Source organism: Muscardinus avellanarius, assembly GCF_963383645.1.
Source record: "Muscardinus avellanarius genome assembly, chromosome: 7".
NCBI lineage: Eukaryota > Metazoa > Chordata > Mammalia > Rodentia > Gliridae > Muscardinus > Muscardinus avellanarius.
The window spans coordinates 88,091,648-88,110,077 of NC_137793.1; the positions used below are offsets into that span (position 1 = coordinate 88,091,648).

The 18,430-nt window shown below is 49.9% G+C and overlaps 1 protein-coding gene across 2 annotated transcripts in view; it reads right to left on the bottom strand.

The window, feature by feature from the left end:
* LGR6 (leucine rich repeat containing G protein-coupled receptor 6) overlaps window positions 1–18,430 on the bottom strand; it is a gene marked incomplete at both ends in the record, with an annotated part of 124,774 nt that overhangs the window by 34,458 nt on the left and 71,886 nt on the right. The window contains 2 exons of one of the 2 annotated variants that reach the window (XM_080699270.1): window positions 3,996–4,067; window positions 9,910–10,125. The exons of the other annotated variant lie outside the window; for it this stretch is intronic. Coding sequence (XP_080555396.1) covers window positions 3,996–4,067; window positions 9,910–10,125 — 288 coding nt within the window. The remainder of the gene's footprint in view (window positions 1–3,995; window positions 4,068–9,909; window positions 10,126–18,430) is intronic. 2 annotated transcript variants of the gene reach the window in all.

Below are 18,430 nucleotides of genomic sequence, written 5' to 3' on the forward strand. Positions count from 1 at the left end.
AATGAGGTTATAACAAAACCCAGAGATCACTGCCCAGGCCTGGGGACGGGAGGCACTGTTGCCCCCACCTGCGTTCTGGGCTGTCTCCTGGGTTCTAGCAGAGATGCAGTCATCAAGTTCTCAGGTATAAAGCATAAAGGTGGGCTCCTCAAAGTAAAATGGAGGTTTCTAGGCCTGTGTGTGTGTGTGTGTGTGTGTGTGTGTGTGCCTGTGGTGCTGGGGATTGAGTCCAGGGCCTTGTGCATACAGGCAAACACTCTTCCACTGCAGTACACCCCAGCCCTAGTACACCTCCATTTTTTTTCTTAGGTTTCTGAGAAATTGGGGTTCATTAGCTGTCAGGCTAGGATAGCAGCCCATGGCCTCCAAGCCTGCAGTTCTGAGCACTGACCTAGGGGCCCCGGAGCCTGATTTCAGGTCAATGAGACCTCCTGGGAGAAACTTCCCAGAAACCCTCCTTCATCGTGATTTCTCAATCTAGATCCCTAGGAAGTCCAGCGACTGTTCCAACCTTGAGGGAACAAGTGGTAAATGGAACAAGGTATTGTGAGGCCAGAGGTACGGGTTCTAGAGTTTACCCATGACTCGCAAACTACAGAAACTTGAGTAACTCACCCCAAATCCATAGATTTGGTTTAATCTTGAAAGTAGAGAAAATGCTACTTCATTGGCTGAGAGACCATCTCAGATTCTGAATTTCCCAACAGGTGATGGGTCCTCCGCACTGTGGGAGTAGGAAGGAGTTGCGGACACAGGATAGAGCACGTCCTGTCTGCCTCGGGCTGAGGTTTCTTGGCAAACTCTGGAATGGTGACAACTACACCGGGAGAAACATCCCAGGAACCTCTTTTGGCGAGGTCAAGGCCTCCTCGGAGCACAGCAAGGTTTCTTCCTCTGGGGCCCAGGTGGGCAGAACATGATTTGTTCTACCCAACAGGAGAGGGCATAACAGTGCCCAGTTGCTGGACCCTATCCAAAACACTTGGTTTTACCTAGGTCCCCTCAACTTTGAGGTAGCCTATTGTGCAGCTGAAGATAGGCTCACAGAGGTGGGGCCCTGTGCTCCAGTGGACCCGGCCCACAGAAGCAGGGCCAGGGCTGAAAACCAGGGCTGAGGGCTTAGAGAGGCTTGTGGTGGGCATCTGTGTGCCATGCTGAGTGTGGGGCGGGGGCGTCTTTGTGAAGAGAGGACGGTGGAGGGCGTGAGCCAAGGAGCGTGTGCGCTGCCTGTGCATGGCTCGGGGTGCTTGTGTGGCCGCGCATGTGCGTGCCCGCACCTGGCCCCTCCTCCCCAGGTGGCAAAGCTGGGGGCTGCTCTCGCTACAAAGAGGAGTCTGCAGATGAGCCAAACCACAGCCCGAGCCAAACCACAGCTTGGGCCGTGGGGGTTTGATCTTTCCTCTGCTGCCAGAGATGAGAGAGTCTAAGTGGCAGAGATTTACGAGGCCTGAGGGAGAAATACCCTTCCAGTGAGAAGCTCACATGAAAGCTCCCGAGTAATAACGGAGGCTGCCGAGCAAGCCAATTATGCAACAATTAAAAGGTTTGACTATCATCTCTTTCTCCTTTCATTCTCCCAGCCGCGCCTCCCCCTCCACATCTGGCTTCCCCTGCAGGCTCCCGGCAAATGCTCTGGGGAATACAGGATAAAGAACACACTTTCCCCCTTTTTAATTGGAGATCAAAAGTTGGAAGAAGGGCTTACTCTTCAATGGAGGGGGGGGGCTTGTTGGGATGGAGGCTGAAAGAGGAGGGAATGGCAAGGGAGAAAGGCGTGGAGGGCAGAGTCTAACACAGCTGCCGGACTCTAACACTTTACATATATCATCTTACTTAGTCCCCAAGTCAGCCCTGCAAGGTCGGTATATTAGTGGTGTTGTGTTGCAGATTAGAAGACTCAGAAGCAAACGACTTGACTAAGGTCACACAGCCAGGAGACCTGACATTGAACCCTGGGCTGTCTGTCGCCAGGGCCTTTGCCACCAGGCTGTTCCGCCTTCTCACTGTAAGGCGAGAGAAGGTTTCCTTTCCCATCTGGTCTTGGTCTTGGCTTTCCCATCTGTAAAGTGGGCACAGCCCTGGGCTTTGTGTGGCGGAGCCAAGCACTCGGTAGATAGATGAAAGGTGTAGTGGGTGCTTAGCGGCAGGACTGCTCTGTAATGCCGCCAGCGCCAGCTGAGCCAAATGCCCTGTGCAGCAATCCAGTGGCTAATTGAGAAAGAATTAGGCAGCATGCCCCAAAAGTGAAGAAACAGCTGCTCGCTGGCTTTTTAGAGGTGCCAGCCCATACCCAGTATATGTGTCCCCTCCTCACCTGATTCCCAGCAGGTTGGACAGCCCCCACATGCCAGGGCCTACAGCTCTGGACTCCCTCCCGCCCTGCTGGTGAATGGCACCTCCAAGCACAGCCAAGAGCGCTGGTGTCCCCAAGGGGTGGCAATGGAAGCCTAGGTTTTTCCAGGGACATGGCCACTTCTTACATTTAGCAGCCTCCGAAACACTCAGCACACAGTAGGCTCACACAATTCACCTTTGGCCAGACATTTGAGGGTGGCCGGGCACTGTCCTAGAGACTTCCCTGTATGTTAACACATCCTGGATGTGTGCCGTCTGTTGCTTTGGAGGAATTGTGCCACCTCCCTGGACATCAGCTCTCTCCTTTGATGGCTGGATGGCTGGAGGGCCAGCTGTCTGTGACAGCTAGGGAGGGGGAGCCTGAGTCGCACACAGTGGCAGGGAGAGGTTCCTGACTCTGGGTCCAGCTCTGCCATTTGTCTTGCTACAAGCTGATCCCAAGAGAGCAGCCATGCTCCTGGGAATCCCACCACGGGACGGAGGAGTGGCGCTTGGGGATCATCCTCTCTTCCTTTCTGTGCAGCAGCACACGTGCTGGCAGCTGAGGCCTCTGGGATAGATTTTGCAAAGTGTTTTCTGCAACACGTTCCTTCCCAGTTACAGGTCATCGCCCAGCATTTTCCTCTGTTGCTTTGGATTCTTGAAAAGCTCTTCATTTTCAAGGGATATGCTGGCGTGTGTGTTTGGGGTGTGTGTGGAAAGTGGGGGATTGGCTATGAGCGAAGGGGGAGGTGTAATGGGGTGGGAAGAGAACCGTGACTATCCCCCTGATGCTACGAGCCCATCCCCAGCCTCAGTGGCTCACTCTTAGGGGCCTGGAGTCCTTCCTTCCCCAGCGTCCCCTCCTAGGCCTGCACCAGGTGGCAGGGGCAGCCAGCTCCCTCCGGGGAGCTGAGGAACCCCAGCTGGCACGGCCAGCCACATTTCCAGAGCCCGGCCAATGGTTTGCTCAATTGGGGCCCACTCAGCCCACTCTGTGGGGGCTGGCGGGACTCCAGAGGAAGTGATGGGAGGGTTTGGGTGCATTCTGACCTTAACTGGATTCCAGGATGATGATGTGTGAATAATATGGCTTTTTAAGAGTCAACAGCTTGGGTGCTTTTTATAGTCAGGCTGGAGTACTGAATGGGCCATCTCCCCATTAATCATTTAGCTAGTTAGATCAGTTGGCAAACAGTCCCAACGTTATTCCATGGTATTACTCTCCCTTCTGTCAGCAGCCACCCTTAAACAGACGTCAAAACTGCCATCAAGTCAGCCCGAGCCCCACTCCCAAGCCATCTAGTCTCCAGGCTTAATATCCTAATTCTCCCTGCAGCTTTATTTTTTTTTCAGAAATGTGCTTTTTATTTTTTATTTTTTTTGGTGGTCTCTGCTGGCAGGAATCCAAGGTTCCCACTCCCTGGGTCACTCTGAATCCCTATGGGGTTCCTTTCACCCAACCCAGGGAGGAAGGAAGGAATTCTTTCTGAGTGCCATTTTGGAGAGAGTACCAGGGAGGGCCACATGGGTAAGCAAACCTGGAACCAGATCCCAGCACCCTGGTCCTGCTGGCCCTTCTCTGTGCCACATCCCCAGCCCTGGGGCTGCAGTTCTCACTGCCAGGAAGGACGGGGCTTGGGCAGGTCTCCCCCACTCACAGTGTCTCCAGATTGTGCAGCCCCTCAAAGCTGTGGGTCCCCAGATGCTGGATGCGGTTGTTATGCAGATGCCTGTGCAAGGAGGAAAGACACATCAGAATGAACATCACAGTGTTGGGACCCAGGACAGATGAGAACCCATGGACATAGATGTAGCAAAGCAGAGGCAGGAGGATGGACAGAAGGACCCCCAAAGTCTCACCCTTTGTCTCCAAGAACAAATGGCATGGGCAAGACTGACATCTGAAGCTGCCATTGCAAGGCTAGGTGGGCCACAGGCTACACCATTCTAACTTCCTACTGAAGGAGAAGAGGAGAGGAGAGCTCAGGCCAAGGCTAAAGCAAGCTTCTGCTAAGCACTGGGAGAGAGACTGATGTCAGAGGGGCTCATGTCAGCCTTCTGCAGCCCTTGCTCCCTAGGACCCAGTCAGCCTGATTCAGGACCAGACATACTCATAGGAGCCAACAGCAAACTTCTGTAGACAACATATAATTTGAGGCTAAGCTTTTTGTATGACTGGAGAGAGCTGTGGACACGCTGAGAGAACTAGGAGACTGGTGTAGCCAAAGGAACCACGAAAGGCTTGTTGAGGTGGTGACAGGAGGGGCTTGAAGGACAGGTGACCTGCAGGCACACAGGGCAAAGCAAGCCAGGCAGAGGTAAGCATGTGTGCAGAGGTGGGGAGGTGGGAGTGACTTGGCCGGTCCGAGTGAGTGTGGGTAAGGGAGAGGAAGGAGACCACTTTGGGAGAGATTTCCAAGATAAATAGCTAACTAAAAAGAAGTGGCCATATTTTCTTCTCTCAACTCCGAAAGAGAAAAAGAAAAAAAAAAAAAAAAAAAAAAAAGCAAAAGCCAGACTCCAAATATTGTAAGTAGCAGATACCTCAGGAAAGGGAACTTCTGGAACTCAACAGCAGCCCCTTTTTCCCAGAAAATGAATTGGTGAAAAAGCAGAAACTGAGAATTTTCATTACCAGCTCCCAATTCAAAGCAAAGTAACTATATGGGTGTCCTTATTTTTCCTCCCCACTTCTGGCTTCCAAAAGGAATCGGTTAAAAGAATAATGAAATAAAGGCTGAATGGAAGAAATGGCTTGAAGCCCAAGGATACCCTTGGGCAGGAGGAGCAAACTCATACATTTAATACTGTCACACAGAGAGCAAAGCCTAGTAGTCTAACGAAGGCTGGCCACCACCTCAGGGCATAGTCCGCATCCTTCACTGTCACACCAGGTACAAAAGAGGGGATGGTCTACACACTGTAGAGTGGAGAGGAGAACCAACAAAGCCTAAAAATGATACAGCCAGAACCACTGGGCAGAGCTCTCCAGGCACAGCCAGGAAAAAAGAAAGCACAGGGAACCATGAAAGCCTATGACAGGGTAACAGAGGGAGAGGAAGAGAGGATGCAAAAGCCAGGCAAAGTTCCAAGCCTAGGAGAAAATACAATTAATGACCAAAGAACTGAAGGAAATTATTCACAAGTGCCTTCTGCTACAAAACAACCCAGTCAAACAGTATTTTGATGACAACCTTTTAAAAATGAAGCCGGATGTGTTGGTGCATGCCTGTAATCCTAGTACTTGGGAGGCTGAGACAGGTGGATCACAGGTTCAAAGCCAGCCTTGGCAATTTAGCAAGGCTCTCAGCAACTTTGTGAGATCCTGTTTTCAAATTAAAAGAAAATAATATAGGGCTGGGGGTATAGCTTGAAAGTTTAGTTCCTCTGGGTTCCACTCCCCTTCACACACACAAATTTAAAGATAAAAAGAAAAATGACATTGTAGATAAAAGAACACACTGAAGAGCCAGGTACAATGGTACACACCTGTAATCCCAGTTCTTGGGAGGCTGAGATGGGAGAATTACAGATTCAAAGCCAGACTGGGATACTTAGAAAAAGCTTGTCTCAAAATAAAAAAATGAAAAGGGCTGGTGGTATAGCTCAGTAGTAGGATGTCCCTGGGTTCGATCCCCAGCACCAAAACCAAAATCACTACCACCAGCAGTAAAAACAAAAACAAAAACTTGACAGCCCAAGCTGCATTATTATAAAAAAAAAAAAAACACCTAGTCAATAAATATGAAAGAAAAAACAGTGTAGTCATTGCTGAAAGCTGATCTGGTGTCAGAGAAAACTTGAAATAAACATAGTAAATATAGTAGAATGAGGCAACAGATTAAAAAAGTTGGACACTGTTCAATGGGGAAGATGGAAAGGTGATTCAATAAGGCCAGGGTAGCTGAAGAAGAGAATCCTAAAACAAGACTGAAGAGATAGTCAAAGATATAATTAAAAAAAAAAAAAGCTCTAGAAAGAAGAAAGAATGGAGCCTGCACCTCAAAAGCATACATCATTCCAGGAAAATTGGATGCAGAATATTTTAACCTGTGACATATTCAAGTTGTATTATTTAAGTTTGAGAATTGAAAAACATCTTCAGGCAGAGAAAGGAAATCACTTCCAAGAGGTAAAAATCAGGCTGGTCTCCAAGACGTTGCTTAGATATGAAAGCAACAGGCAGCACTGTTCATCCAGCATGGATGGGGAGGGATGGGGGGCTCTCATGAATCTTGGGATTTAAAGCTCTGATCTGCCTTCCCCACCCCCACCTGCTCTACAGGTTCCAGTAGGAATGACAGACGTCTGCCCCCAGGGAGCCTCTGATCCAGTAGGGGTAATACATCCCCTGCCTTCTGGCAATAAACTCCTGGCCAGCGGGTTTTTATTTGCCTTATTTCCTTCACACCTCTCTCCTAACTGTCACCCAACTCCACTGTTCTTTCCTCCTGTCTCCTGTTGAACCCCCTTGCCCTCCCCTGAAGCTCTGGTGCAGACCATCTCAGTTCTCTAGACACCCAGCTCCAGGCCTCCAACTCCCTCTTTTGAACCACCCAATCAGCCTTGTCCTGGGTACTTCTCCGAGCCCAGCCTGCAGTGGGTGTTGGGGCTTATATTTATATTCTGATGAAGAGACAATGAAGACACACAGGACACCACTGCCATCCAATCAAGTGCTTCCCGTGGTCCTGTGGGTGCCACAGCAATGGGGGGGGGTGAGCAGCCTGGTGGGGCGCAGGCTGGGGCGTGCTTATTTACCCCAGCCCTCACCAAAACCTTGGTTTTAACCAAACTGCTTTCTTACATCCCATCCTGCTGTCTTCCTCTCTGCCTCCTGGGCCTTTTACAGCTCTCCCCATAGACCCTGGGCACCATTTTCCAGCCACCATTTTTTCTCCCCTTCCATGTCGCTCCTGCTGGAAGTTTCTCTTCTCCATCTCTTTAGCGATATATCTAGCTTCACCCACATTTTCTCATGTACCACTACCTGTGTTTCCTCTTAGTCCTGTGTCCCCCTTATTCCCATTCATGCTTCTAGGTCTATCAGGGGTCCGGCCTTCATTCTAACTCCCTATCTCTCCAACAAGCCTTCAAGTCACCCACGACTCCTTTTCTTCATGGTCTTCCACCCTCTGAAAACCTCTAAATCAGATCAACTTTCCTTCAAACCATTTCTCACGGCCATGCCTTCCTTCTGCCACCTTCCTAAATGACTTTGAACACAAAAGCCTCTGAACTGATCTTCCTGCCTCTGGTCTCCCTCCCTGGCTCTCCTTCTATTTCCATCCACCTTTTACATTAAGCCTTCTAAAATAGCCCCTTTTAACCCCTGCTTGAAAAACTTTGATCGTCCCTTCCCACTGGCAGATAAAAACCAAACTCCCTGCTCTAACACTGAGATACCTTACCAGCCTTTCCATCTTTCCTCCTCCTCCTCCTCCTCCTCCTCCTCCTCCTCCTCCTCCTCCCCCCTCCTCCTCTTCCTCTTCTCTTCCTCCCCTCCTCCGCCTCCTCCTCCCCTCCTCCTCTTCCTTCTGTCCTCCTCCCCTCCTCCTCCTTCCCTCATCCTCTTTCCCTCCTCCTCCTCTTCCCCTCCTCCTCCTCTCCATCTCCTCCTCCTCCTCCCCTCCTCCTCTTCCCCTCCTCCTCCTCTCCATCTCCTCCTCCTGCTCCCTTCCTCCTCCTCCCCTCCTCTTCCTCCCCTCCCCCTCCTCCCCTTCTCTTCTTCCTCCTCCCCTCCTCCCCCCCTCCTCCTTTCCTCCCTTCCTCTTCTCCTCTCCTCCTCCTCTTCTTCTCCTCCTTCTCCTCCTCTGAACCCAGTGGCATTCTACCTCTGAGCTACACCCCAGCCCTATTTTATTTTATTTTATTTATTTTTCGTGTGTGGTACCAAGGATTGAACCCAGGGGCATTTTACCTCCAAACTACACTCCCAGCTCTATTTTTATTCTCATTTTTAAAACATGGTCAAACTAAGTAGCTGAGGCTGTCTGCAAGCCTGCGATCCTCCTATCTCAGCCTCAGAAGTACTGGGATTACAAGTGTGCACCACCATGCCCAGCTCCCAGCCCTTTTTAAAATTTTGAAACAGGGTCTCACTAAGTTGCTGAGAGTCTTGCTAAGTTGCTGAGGCTGGCCTTGAACCTATGATCCTCCTCTGACAGCTTCCCAAGTATTGGGATTACAGGCATGCATCACCATGCCTACTTCCTCCATGTCTTTAATGCTCTTGTTCTCTTTGTCTAACCCTACCACCTTTGCAGGCCCAGGACCAGTTCCACCTCTTCCCTGAAACCTCCCCTCACCCACCTATAGTTTCCGCCTCCCCTCTACTTCCAGGCTACCATGAATCTGTACTTACCACCTGGCTAGGTTAGCATAAGTTATACAACCTCCTCAGTTATAGTTTCCCATATTTGCTCTGCTACTTCAACTGGACTGTAAACCCCTTGAGGGCAGCAGGTATTTGTCATCCCTCTGTGACCTTTCAGTGCCCACACAGGGCCTCTACAAGTGCCTGATGCTGCCCATGATGCTGGGCAGCATCATGAAGTTCTCATTTTTCCAATAGCTTTGCCTGTCTCGACCCCATTTCCTCGTGATGTCACAAGGATCATCAAAGCTAAAACTGACTACCTTGTTCTCTTGACCCTCATTAACATGTAACAGGTCCTCAGAAGGATGGAGGGGGTGGTCATCCTGATGGAAGAATGCGCCTCACAAGGATATTCATCTTGCTTCTCTAATTTCTCAGGACAGAATTAGACCAAAAAAAAAATTGGTGCCTACCTTTTCATCTCTCCAAAGGGACTAAGCATCATTCATTCCCTCGCTTGGAAAAATTACACCAGATTTCCAAGAGTGAAGGAGGCAATGTCTCCATTTAGCAAGGTCACTAACATACATGTTCCTGCAGCAATTAGTGTGTAACCCAAAGCAATTACATGTGACCTCCAAGCCCTTAGTAATTACACTGTGAACTTACCAATCATTCATAGCAATTAGCTGGGAGCTAATTTGTACTCTAAAGTTCCCACTGGGAAGGCAGAGTTAACCCCAGTCCCCAATTCCTGCCAGGGATGCTATCTCCTAGGTAATTATCCTGATGGGGCTTTAATTACAAGTGATGGCTTTTCAGTGTTTTTTTTTTTAGGGCTGGAGAATGAGGTGAATTTATCCTATCCCCGTGTCAGAACATATGGCCACATCAGTTGATTGTCAAATATGGTGGAAATTAAGAAATTCCTGACATAGATCCCAATTAGTATGGTATGGTTATTATATTTCCAGGGTGAGAAAATTACTCAATTCCTATTTTCTAATTATAGTGTCCTGGCCCTGTAGTGATTCTTAGAGCACATCTATAGATCTAATGTCCTTTGGATTCGTGATAATCTATTTGGTCAACAGAAGATGATCAACTTCATCCTTACAAAGGAGAAATTCAGACTGGTAGATTCAGCAACATGCAGAGAAGGGCAGAGCAAGCCAGGCTTCTGATCCCAGTGGAGAAGACATGCAACCGCAGCCCCCAGCAGGAGCCGGCCAGGGATGGGCGGGAGCACTCACAGCACCACAAGGCTGCTGAGGTTCTGGAAGGCGTAGTCAGGGATGTGGCTGATGCGGTTGAGGGCCAGGGTCATGGCCTGCAGGGCAGGAAGGTTGTTGAGGGCCCTGACAGGGATCTCGGTGAGTGCATTGTCGTCCAGCCACAGGTGACGGAGGGAGGACAGCCCCTCAAAACTCCTCTCCGGGACCAGGGAGATGAGGTTGGCATCTAGGCGACTGGTGGAAGAGAGGATGGAAAGGGGTCAGTCCTGGGCAAGATACAGCACAAGCTTCAGCGCTGGGCTGAGCCAGCCGATCTCCCAGCAGGGCCTCTGAAGTGTCGTGGAACTAGAGCTGTGACTTGGCCACCACTTACCATGTTTCCCACCTCTTTGTGTTCCCACATTTTGCCTCCAATCCAACCCACAATTCTTGATCCTTTATGCCACACATTTCTATTTATGACCCCAGCTCTTCCTCTCAGACCCAAGATTGAACCCATAGCCCATTTGTGGATGACCAATATTTCCCTCACACCCCCAGGCTTCCAAATCTATACCACGGCTCTCCTGATTTGAGTGTGCCATTGTTTTTCCCAACCCTGTCCACGCCAAGGCCATATAATAGAGATGTCTGTAGCATTGGCAGCAGGAAATGCCTCCTTCTGCACTCAACTGAAGAAAAACAAGTCTCTAAAGACATAAGCCATTCTTGTCACCCACCCCTAGCACCACCTGTTCTTTGTCCCCCTCAAGGACCCAGTAGTTTTACGGGGCTTCTGCCAAAGTCCTGGGACTTCTTGCTCAGTTGATGATCTACGGGAGGTCCCAGCATGCCACAGGTGAAGCACTTTGATTTGCTGCTTCTCAAAAGGTAAACAAATGGAAGATGATCCTGTCTGCACATCCAGAGATTCCAGCGTAACACAAAGACTTCTGATGTGAGTTCTAAACAATCTTAGTAGCCCACAAAAACAATGAGCCTATCCATCTTAGCTTTCTACAGGTGTGCTCATCATGATAACTTTTATCAACATGCTACTATCTATGCCTCCTGGTCTGGGGTTAGGCTGAAAGCCTATCACCCTATGTAGTTGGTCTCACAGGGCCCAGGCAAGCTGATCTGTGATCACGGATCTATTCCTGGAGTTTACTTTCTTGAAGGCATCTTATCCCTGAGCCATGGTTCTCCCACACAGGCATGTGGTACTTAAACCATGGAAACCCAGCCCTCATCTACAAAGGCCCTAAAAACTCATAATCTTGAGTACAAAGAACTGGTGTGACCAGAATGGTGAGAAGAGGTGACTTTCATGCATCACAATAGCAAAGATCCACTCGTGGTAGGTCTAGCAGTGCTTCTATCTCTTCCCTAAGTCATTTCACCAGGGCCCTCCCTGTCAAGTCTCATGTGCCCCTGGAAGCTACCCCCCAACTCACTAGCAAGGGAGATACAGGTGGATAGGCTGATATGCAGCCTTGGGTGTGAGAGCAAACTGACCAGGGCAGTCCTTGAGAGCTGCAATTGGAAAAGACCTCCCACCCACATCAAACCTGACCTAAGGGAACCGTGGGCAGCCTCTGTTGGCAGGGTCTGTTACTCCAGACAAAGTCTTCCAATGGTGGTCACCATAACCTTGATGATCTGACTGTGGCTGGACCACCTGGGGAGCTTCATAAAAATGTGGACTCCCAAGCCTTCCTTGAGAGAGTTCAGAAGCCCTGGGGTAGGGCTTGGGAATCTGTCTCCAAAGAATTCCCCAGATGTTTCTAGGCATAGACAGGTGTAGAAATGGAGCACTTCTTTAAGAGATGCTTCAAGGAAGAGGGCACTCAAATAGAAAGCCCTTATAACAATTCTGCTCTAGAGATAGATTTGAGAAATACCAGCTGCTGAGAAGATAATGTCTCTGCCCTTCCTCGTGGAGTTTACAGTCCAGTGGGAAAGCCAGGCTGTTGGTCACAGTGCACCAAGGCCCCTGGTCAGGGGCATGCAGAAGTCTCCAGGAGAAAGTGATGCTTACGTTGGAGACCTGGTAGCCAAGAAGGACCAGTCCGGGGAGGAGGTGGGGAAGAGTTCCAATGGGGGGAACAGCAGGTGGAAAATAGCGAGTGTAACACTACAGGGGGCCTGAAGGCAGGCAGGTGGGACTTCCAGAAGAAGAAATGAGGGAAAGAATGAGAGAGGTATAAAATTTGGTTTACAGGGCCTTATAAACAATCATATTATAGGAAATGAGGCACCACTGAAGGGTTTTAAGCAAAGCAAAAGACATGGCTAAATTTCTGATTTAGCAATAGCTCTCCAGAGACCACACAATTATTGGAGAAGAGTAACACTGGAGGCAGACAACCAAGAGACAGTTGCTTTCCATAACCACTGTGTCCAGAAAGGGACAGTTATACCCATACCTGTTTCTCTAGAAACTTGAGAAGTGAATTTGACCAATATAGTGTCTGGTCCCCAAAAGTGTCCCCTTCTAATGGCAATTCGTATTGCTCTTGACCTGGGATCACTCAGTGTGAGCCTCCAGGAGCCCTAGCACAGTAAAAGTCATACAGAGGTTCTGGGGATCTATTTAACATCTCATAAAATATGTTCCTTTTCTGCTTCTCACCTGCACACCAAGTGCGTCTCACTTCAGCCTCAGTCCTAGTGTTCCTGGTTCCTACAAGCCAGAAACTATGGATGGCCAGTCACTGTCGCCTTACTTCTATCTCCTGCCTACCCAGAAAACAGAGCCTGGAAAATAACAACCACCCACACAAGAAACCAACACCCTTTCTGGCCTGAGACAGCCTTTGTGCCCACTGTATCACCAGCAGCTCAGCCAGCCACAAGGTATTCTTTCAAAGAGCTCCATTCCTTTTAATGTTTGTACCATCAGGTCTTCAGAAGGCAGAACCACTCTGCCTGGGCTCTGACACTGGTAGAGCAGAGCCCTTGATGAGTGATCTTCTACCCCACAGCCCAGCCTGAATCTCAGCTCCTTAGAGAGTTAGAGCCCCTATTTACTGTGCCTGTACTTATGATTTCTAAAAGGGTCCTATGGATCAAGTCATTTGTTTTCATAACCTGCAACATTGACATTTTAAAAATGAAAAAAATGAGGTCTGCAGAGGTTAGGTAATTTGCCCAAGATCAGACATCTGGTAAGTAGCAGAGATGAGATTGAACCCCAGATAATCCAGCTCCAGAATACACATCCCTGACCATTATGCCACATCACTGGCACACTCCACAAAGTTACTACTTATGTGCCTCACTGATTGCTACACCAACCTGGAACCCTCCCAGCATACCTCACACCTGCCCCATCAGCAGTCTCTGGCACTAACATACCTGCCTGGCTGCCCCATTAAGGAGGCCTAGGCTTATGTCACCCAGCTTGGCCACGCTGGCCCTATGACACACACACCCTCACCCCAGGGAAGCAATGGATATGCCAGATCTTCCTCTAGACCTGTGCTCTACGACTGGTGGTACATAGACCATCAGCACTGGCATCACCTGGGAGCTGGTTAGAAATACAGAATCTAAACCAGGGGTGGTGGGCACGGATTTCAGACACCCTTTCTATTTCTTTCTTTACTTGGTAGGGAATTAAACCAGTGGCGTTCTACCTCTGAGCTACACCCCCAGCCCTTTTATATTTTATTTTATTTGGAAACAGGGTCTTGCCACATTGTTGAGGGTCTTGCCACATTGTTGAGGCTGGACTTCAACTTGTGATCCTCTTGCCTCAGCCTTCCAAGTACTGGGATTACAGAAATGTGCCACCACACTGATTGAGTCTAGACATCCTTACCAGGTCACATCAATAAGTCACAGCAACCTACTATAGGCAGGGGATGGAGAGGGGCCAGGCTGGTCTGAAGATCTGGGCCTTTCCCTCTACAACTGGTCACTTAATGGGTAATTTACAGAGAGCCTGGCCCCCCAAGGGGCCAATGTCTCCTTCCCTGAAGTCCTGGGCTGGTAGCAAGTGTACAGTGACCACCATGACACCAGTAATAATCACTGTTTCCATTTATTCAGTCCTTGTCAGATGGCAAGGCCAGTGCAAGGATGTAACTTGCGTCCTCTCAGCTTTGCTGATAGCTCAGATTAGCCTCATCTTACAGAGAGATTAAGCTGCTCAGGGTCACACAGCTATGATCCGCAGAGCTGAGATTTTAACCCAGGCCCTCTAATGCCAAAATTCACATGCCTCCCCATGCTGGTACTGAAAGCCTGCTCGCCTATGTAAGGAGGCCTGGGAAAGCAGGGCAGAGGCTGTGACCCAGAGGAGCAGAAAGCCCTGTAGATGTGTAGCAGACACTTCTACGAGGCAGATTGGAAGACGCTTCTTCCACAGGAGTTCATATGTATGAACGCACACGTGGGCCTGCATTGCATGATCACACATATAACCTAGGGTCCTGCTCAGTCTATCTCGTGCACTCTGTGACCTATGGGCTGGAGAGTGTGGGGAGGGCCACTTCTAGGAGGCTGGGATGAGTGCACCTGGCCCTTGCACGGGGCAGGGCTTTTCTTCTCAGGGAAGGCAAGACTGTCTGAGCCTCTGGGCTTCTTTCTGCTCTGACACAGATCCCCTCTGCTGCTACGGCAACTCAAGCCTTTCCTGGAGTGGTGAGGTGGAGCAGAGGGTTGGGTAGAGTAGGTTCCTGCTCCTTGTGGACAGGGAAATGGCCAAGGGGAAATCAAACACATTAGCGAAGGAAGGAGGGGAGATAAGCACAGGAAGAAGTCGGTGAGGCCTGGATTCATGTTTGGGCTGAGCAGGGAGGCCAAGCATTGTGCTCAGGCCAGGTGGACCCAGGAGTGAAAGGAAGATCCCAGGTAGTGTTGCCAGATACAGGCACTGAAAATACATGCTGTCCATTTAAATTTGAATTTCAGATAAATAACAACTTTTAGCATAAATATGTCGCATGCAACTTCTGGCACAATGCCCAGTGAAATCTGAATTTCAGATAAATGAGGAATAACTTTTCAGTATAAATAGGTCCCATGTAAGATTTTGTAGTTCATCTAGCAGCTCTGACCCAGGGGGCTTCTGTGAGCCATCGCACAGATCCAGCCCCACATCCCTTCTTCAGAACTGGTTTCTTGGCTGTACTTCTTTTCTTTTCCCCTTCTAATAAGGAGGCTATCTAGAAGGGCCCTGGGGACCCCCAGGGAGGAACTGAGCACCTGCAATTGCAGGTCCTGGTAGTTTGGGCTGTGAGGACAAACCACCCCATTAGGTGTAGATTTCCCAAGGAGCTTAGGGACAAAGGGGAGGAGACAGAAGGATAGGGAAAGGAGCCAAGCCAGCTTCTCTCTTCTCCCTTCTCCTCTGGCTGGGTCTCCCCTCCCCACAGGATCCTCTGACTTCCCAGTAGGATGGGGTGCTCCTTGAGCTAGGATTCTGGCTCCCTTGGGGTCTGCAGCCCCCTGCTCCCTGCCGTCTAGGGTAGTAGGGAGCTGAAGGAGCCTCTGAGCAACCAGCAGAATCCTCCGTGTGGGACTAAGAGAACTTTCTGGGCAGCCCCCCCCCCCCCCCGGCAGGTAGGAGAGCCAATCCCCACTCTGGTTTGGCAGGAGGAAGAGAGCAATTATACCAATTAAGCTTTGGAATAAAATCAACAGCCTTCTCTGTCTCCCACGTGGGCCTGGGCCCCTCCAGTGCTTTCTGATTATAATTCTTACCTGCGGTAATAGGGCAGATTAGCAGGGCCCCCACAGGCCAGTTCAGGCTTGCCTGAGCTCTGGGGAAATGGCAAGGCCAAACTGCTCCTCACGCTTCCCAGCTAAGGGCTGAGGCCGAGGCAGGAAGAAAGGAGTGGGGAGGAGGTCCTTCCCAGCACTACCATCCAGAGGGTGGGGATGTGAAAGTCATCTGCCCACAGGACATCTCAGATTTGCTGGGGACACGGAGGTCTGGTCGCACTTGACTAAAGTGAGATGAGGGCCCGACAGGCATCAAGGTACAGCAGCAGAGCTTTAGGTTAGACAGCAGGAAGGTACTTGTTGACAGTGACCCAGGAGGACAGTAGTATAAACTCACAATCACATTATATCAGAGCCTGAAGGAGCCTGCAAACCTCATCACTCATATGAAACAAAGCCCTGAGAAAGGAAGAGAAATGCCCAAAGGGAGCGGCAGGGCTGGGACTCCAACTCAGGGATTCTTTTCCACCAGCCTGGCTCCCCTAATGTGAAGGAAGGCCAGAGATACATACCACGGTTGGCTTCCCATTTGGAAACCAGGGGGTTCTTTCAGCCCACAGAGGACTAGACTGACCTAATGGACCCCTTCTAGAATTTCTTTCTCTAATCCATCCTATATCCTGCCAGATCTTAAATACAAGACAAAAAGTAATGTCTTAGGGGCTCGTCGTGGACCACCAACTCACCCACGGATGTTGTTCCTTTCATTTAAAAGGAATCATGCGTGCAACGCCCAAACTTAGGTCCTGGCACCTAGTACTTGCTTTCTGGGCATAGGCTGACTTCGGATCTGACTTTGCTAGAGTGTTCTAGGGGAGACAAGGACAGCGGGGAGGAGGGCAGGGGCTTTTCTGTTTCACTCAGGTCAGCCATGACTCCGGTCCTCTCTCCAGCTCTGAGCCACATGATGCAAAAGGACATAGCAATTGTAAGACTGAGGTCCTCAAGAGCAGAGAGAGGCTGAAGGCTAGAGTTCACGAAGCAAGGTGGCTCTGAAGGGGGCCCGAAAGGGCTGGGGCACACCCGGGGAGAAGTTCTGCTTCTCATCCAACTGGAGGCGGATGGAGGAAAAGGCCCTTCCTTTGATGGGAGAGCCTGGAGGCCCTTCCCACAAAGTGGCCTCTTCATCCTAAGAAAATATCTCCATCATCTTATGTCCTGGAGTGTCCCTTTCCGTCATTGGTCTCTCAGGTTTTTGCAGAAAGAGAAAGAAGGAACGAGGTTCCATTTCAGAAGCTGAAAGTTGGAAGAAGGATGTCTCTTGGCAGCTGCCACCCATAGGTTTCTCTGTCTGCACCTGCCCAGCTTGGCCACTGCCCTCTCTTGATGCTGTCCACCACTCAGATCCTCCTGAATAGGACTGGCCATATAATCTGCAGAGCCCTTAGCAAAACGAAAATGCAAAACCCTTGTTAAAAATTTTCAAGATGGCAATAATAGCACTAAACCAAGCACAGAGCCCTTCTGAGATCTGGGCCCTGTGGCAGCCTCGCAGGCCCCATGCCCGTGAAGTCAGCCCTGCTCATGACTCAACACTACCCCCAAAATTGTGGGCCTGATCCTGTTCCCATTTCCTAATCATGACTGTGAGGGGAAGGGAGATGTTGGGAGGAGAGAGGCCTTGAGAACAAAGACTGTTCATTTCACACACTGTTGTTGATTGTCTGCCCTGAGTCAAACTCAGGCCTGGATTTTCATCTCTAGCCCCACACAGTAGAGGAGCAGAATTGACTTTCAGTCAAATATGGGGAAGGGAGAGAGAGAAAAGATGGGGCTCAGACTTTGGAGCACATGGAGAAGATAGGGTAAAAGGGGGGAAAGATTAAAAGTAAAATTAAAAATTAAAAAACCAACCACTATGGAAATGGTTATTCTGTAGGGAAAATATTCCACATGGAAGCCGTTGATTGCCTGGAGGAACCAACAGCCCTGACCGGGAGCCTGCCAGGGGAGGCGAGGGTTCCAGCAGGGAGCAGGTTGGCACCTGCAGAGTGGCAAGGAGGGGCCCCCAGGCAGCACGGCCCCCACCTCCCATGCCAGCACCGGCCACCAGTGCCAGTTGCCAGCCTCTGCAGGAGGACCGTGGGCCCCACTGGGGCAGGGGTGCTCTCCGCTGGGGGCATGCCCTGGCCCTGCTCAGCAGGAGGGCTTATCCAAATGGGGACCAAGCAGACTGCACCCCACAGGCACAGCCGGCTTAGGCTGTGTATGCTTTTGCCTTCCCACACAATGACACTCTCAAGTTCTCCTTGCAGACACCACAGCTTGCCTTCTGCAAAGCCCTTTGTGGGTTCCTTAGGGCCTCCCATAAAACCTCTACTGCTCCCCAACCTTTTCCCCACTGCCTATCTGGTTGTCTGAAATCCCCCTCATTATTACAGATGGTATCAATCGGCAGATTAAATCTAATAAACACCCATCGAATACCTACCATTATGACAGCACGGTGCTCAGTTCTGGGGTTTGAACTTGCATAACACATGGCTCCTCTCCACAGAAGTTCTTAGACCATTTACTTAGTTATTTAATCAATTAATATAAAAGCCTTAGCTAAAACTTAAGGAGAGCTAGGTGTTTGGCAGGTGTGCTGAACATTTTACAAATATTGTCATATTTTATCCTCACTCTGATCCTATGGACTAGTCACCGTATTATTTCCACCTTGTATGCAGAAAAGGAAGCTCAGGGGGTGAAGTGATTGTCTGACCCCAAAGCCTCTGGCTTTGAACTCACCACCACTCAGAGACATATGGTTTGATTGTTTGGAAAACTCTCAAAGGTGGGACCCTTTCTTTCTTCCTGTGTGAAATCCAGGAAGGCCTCACAA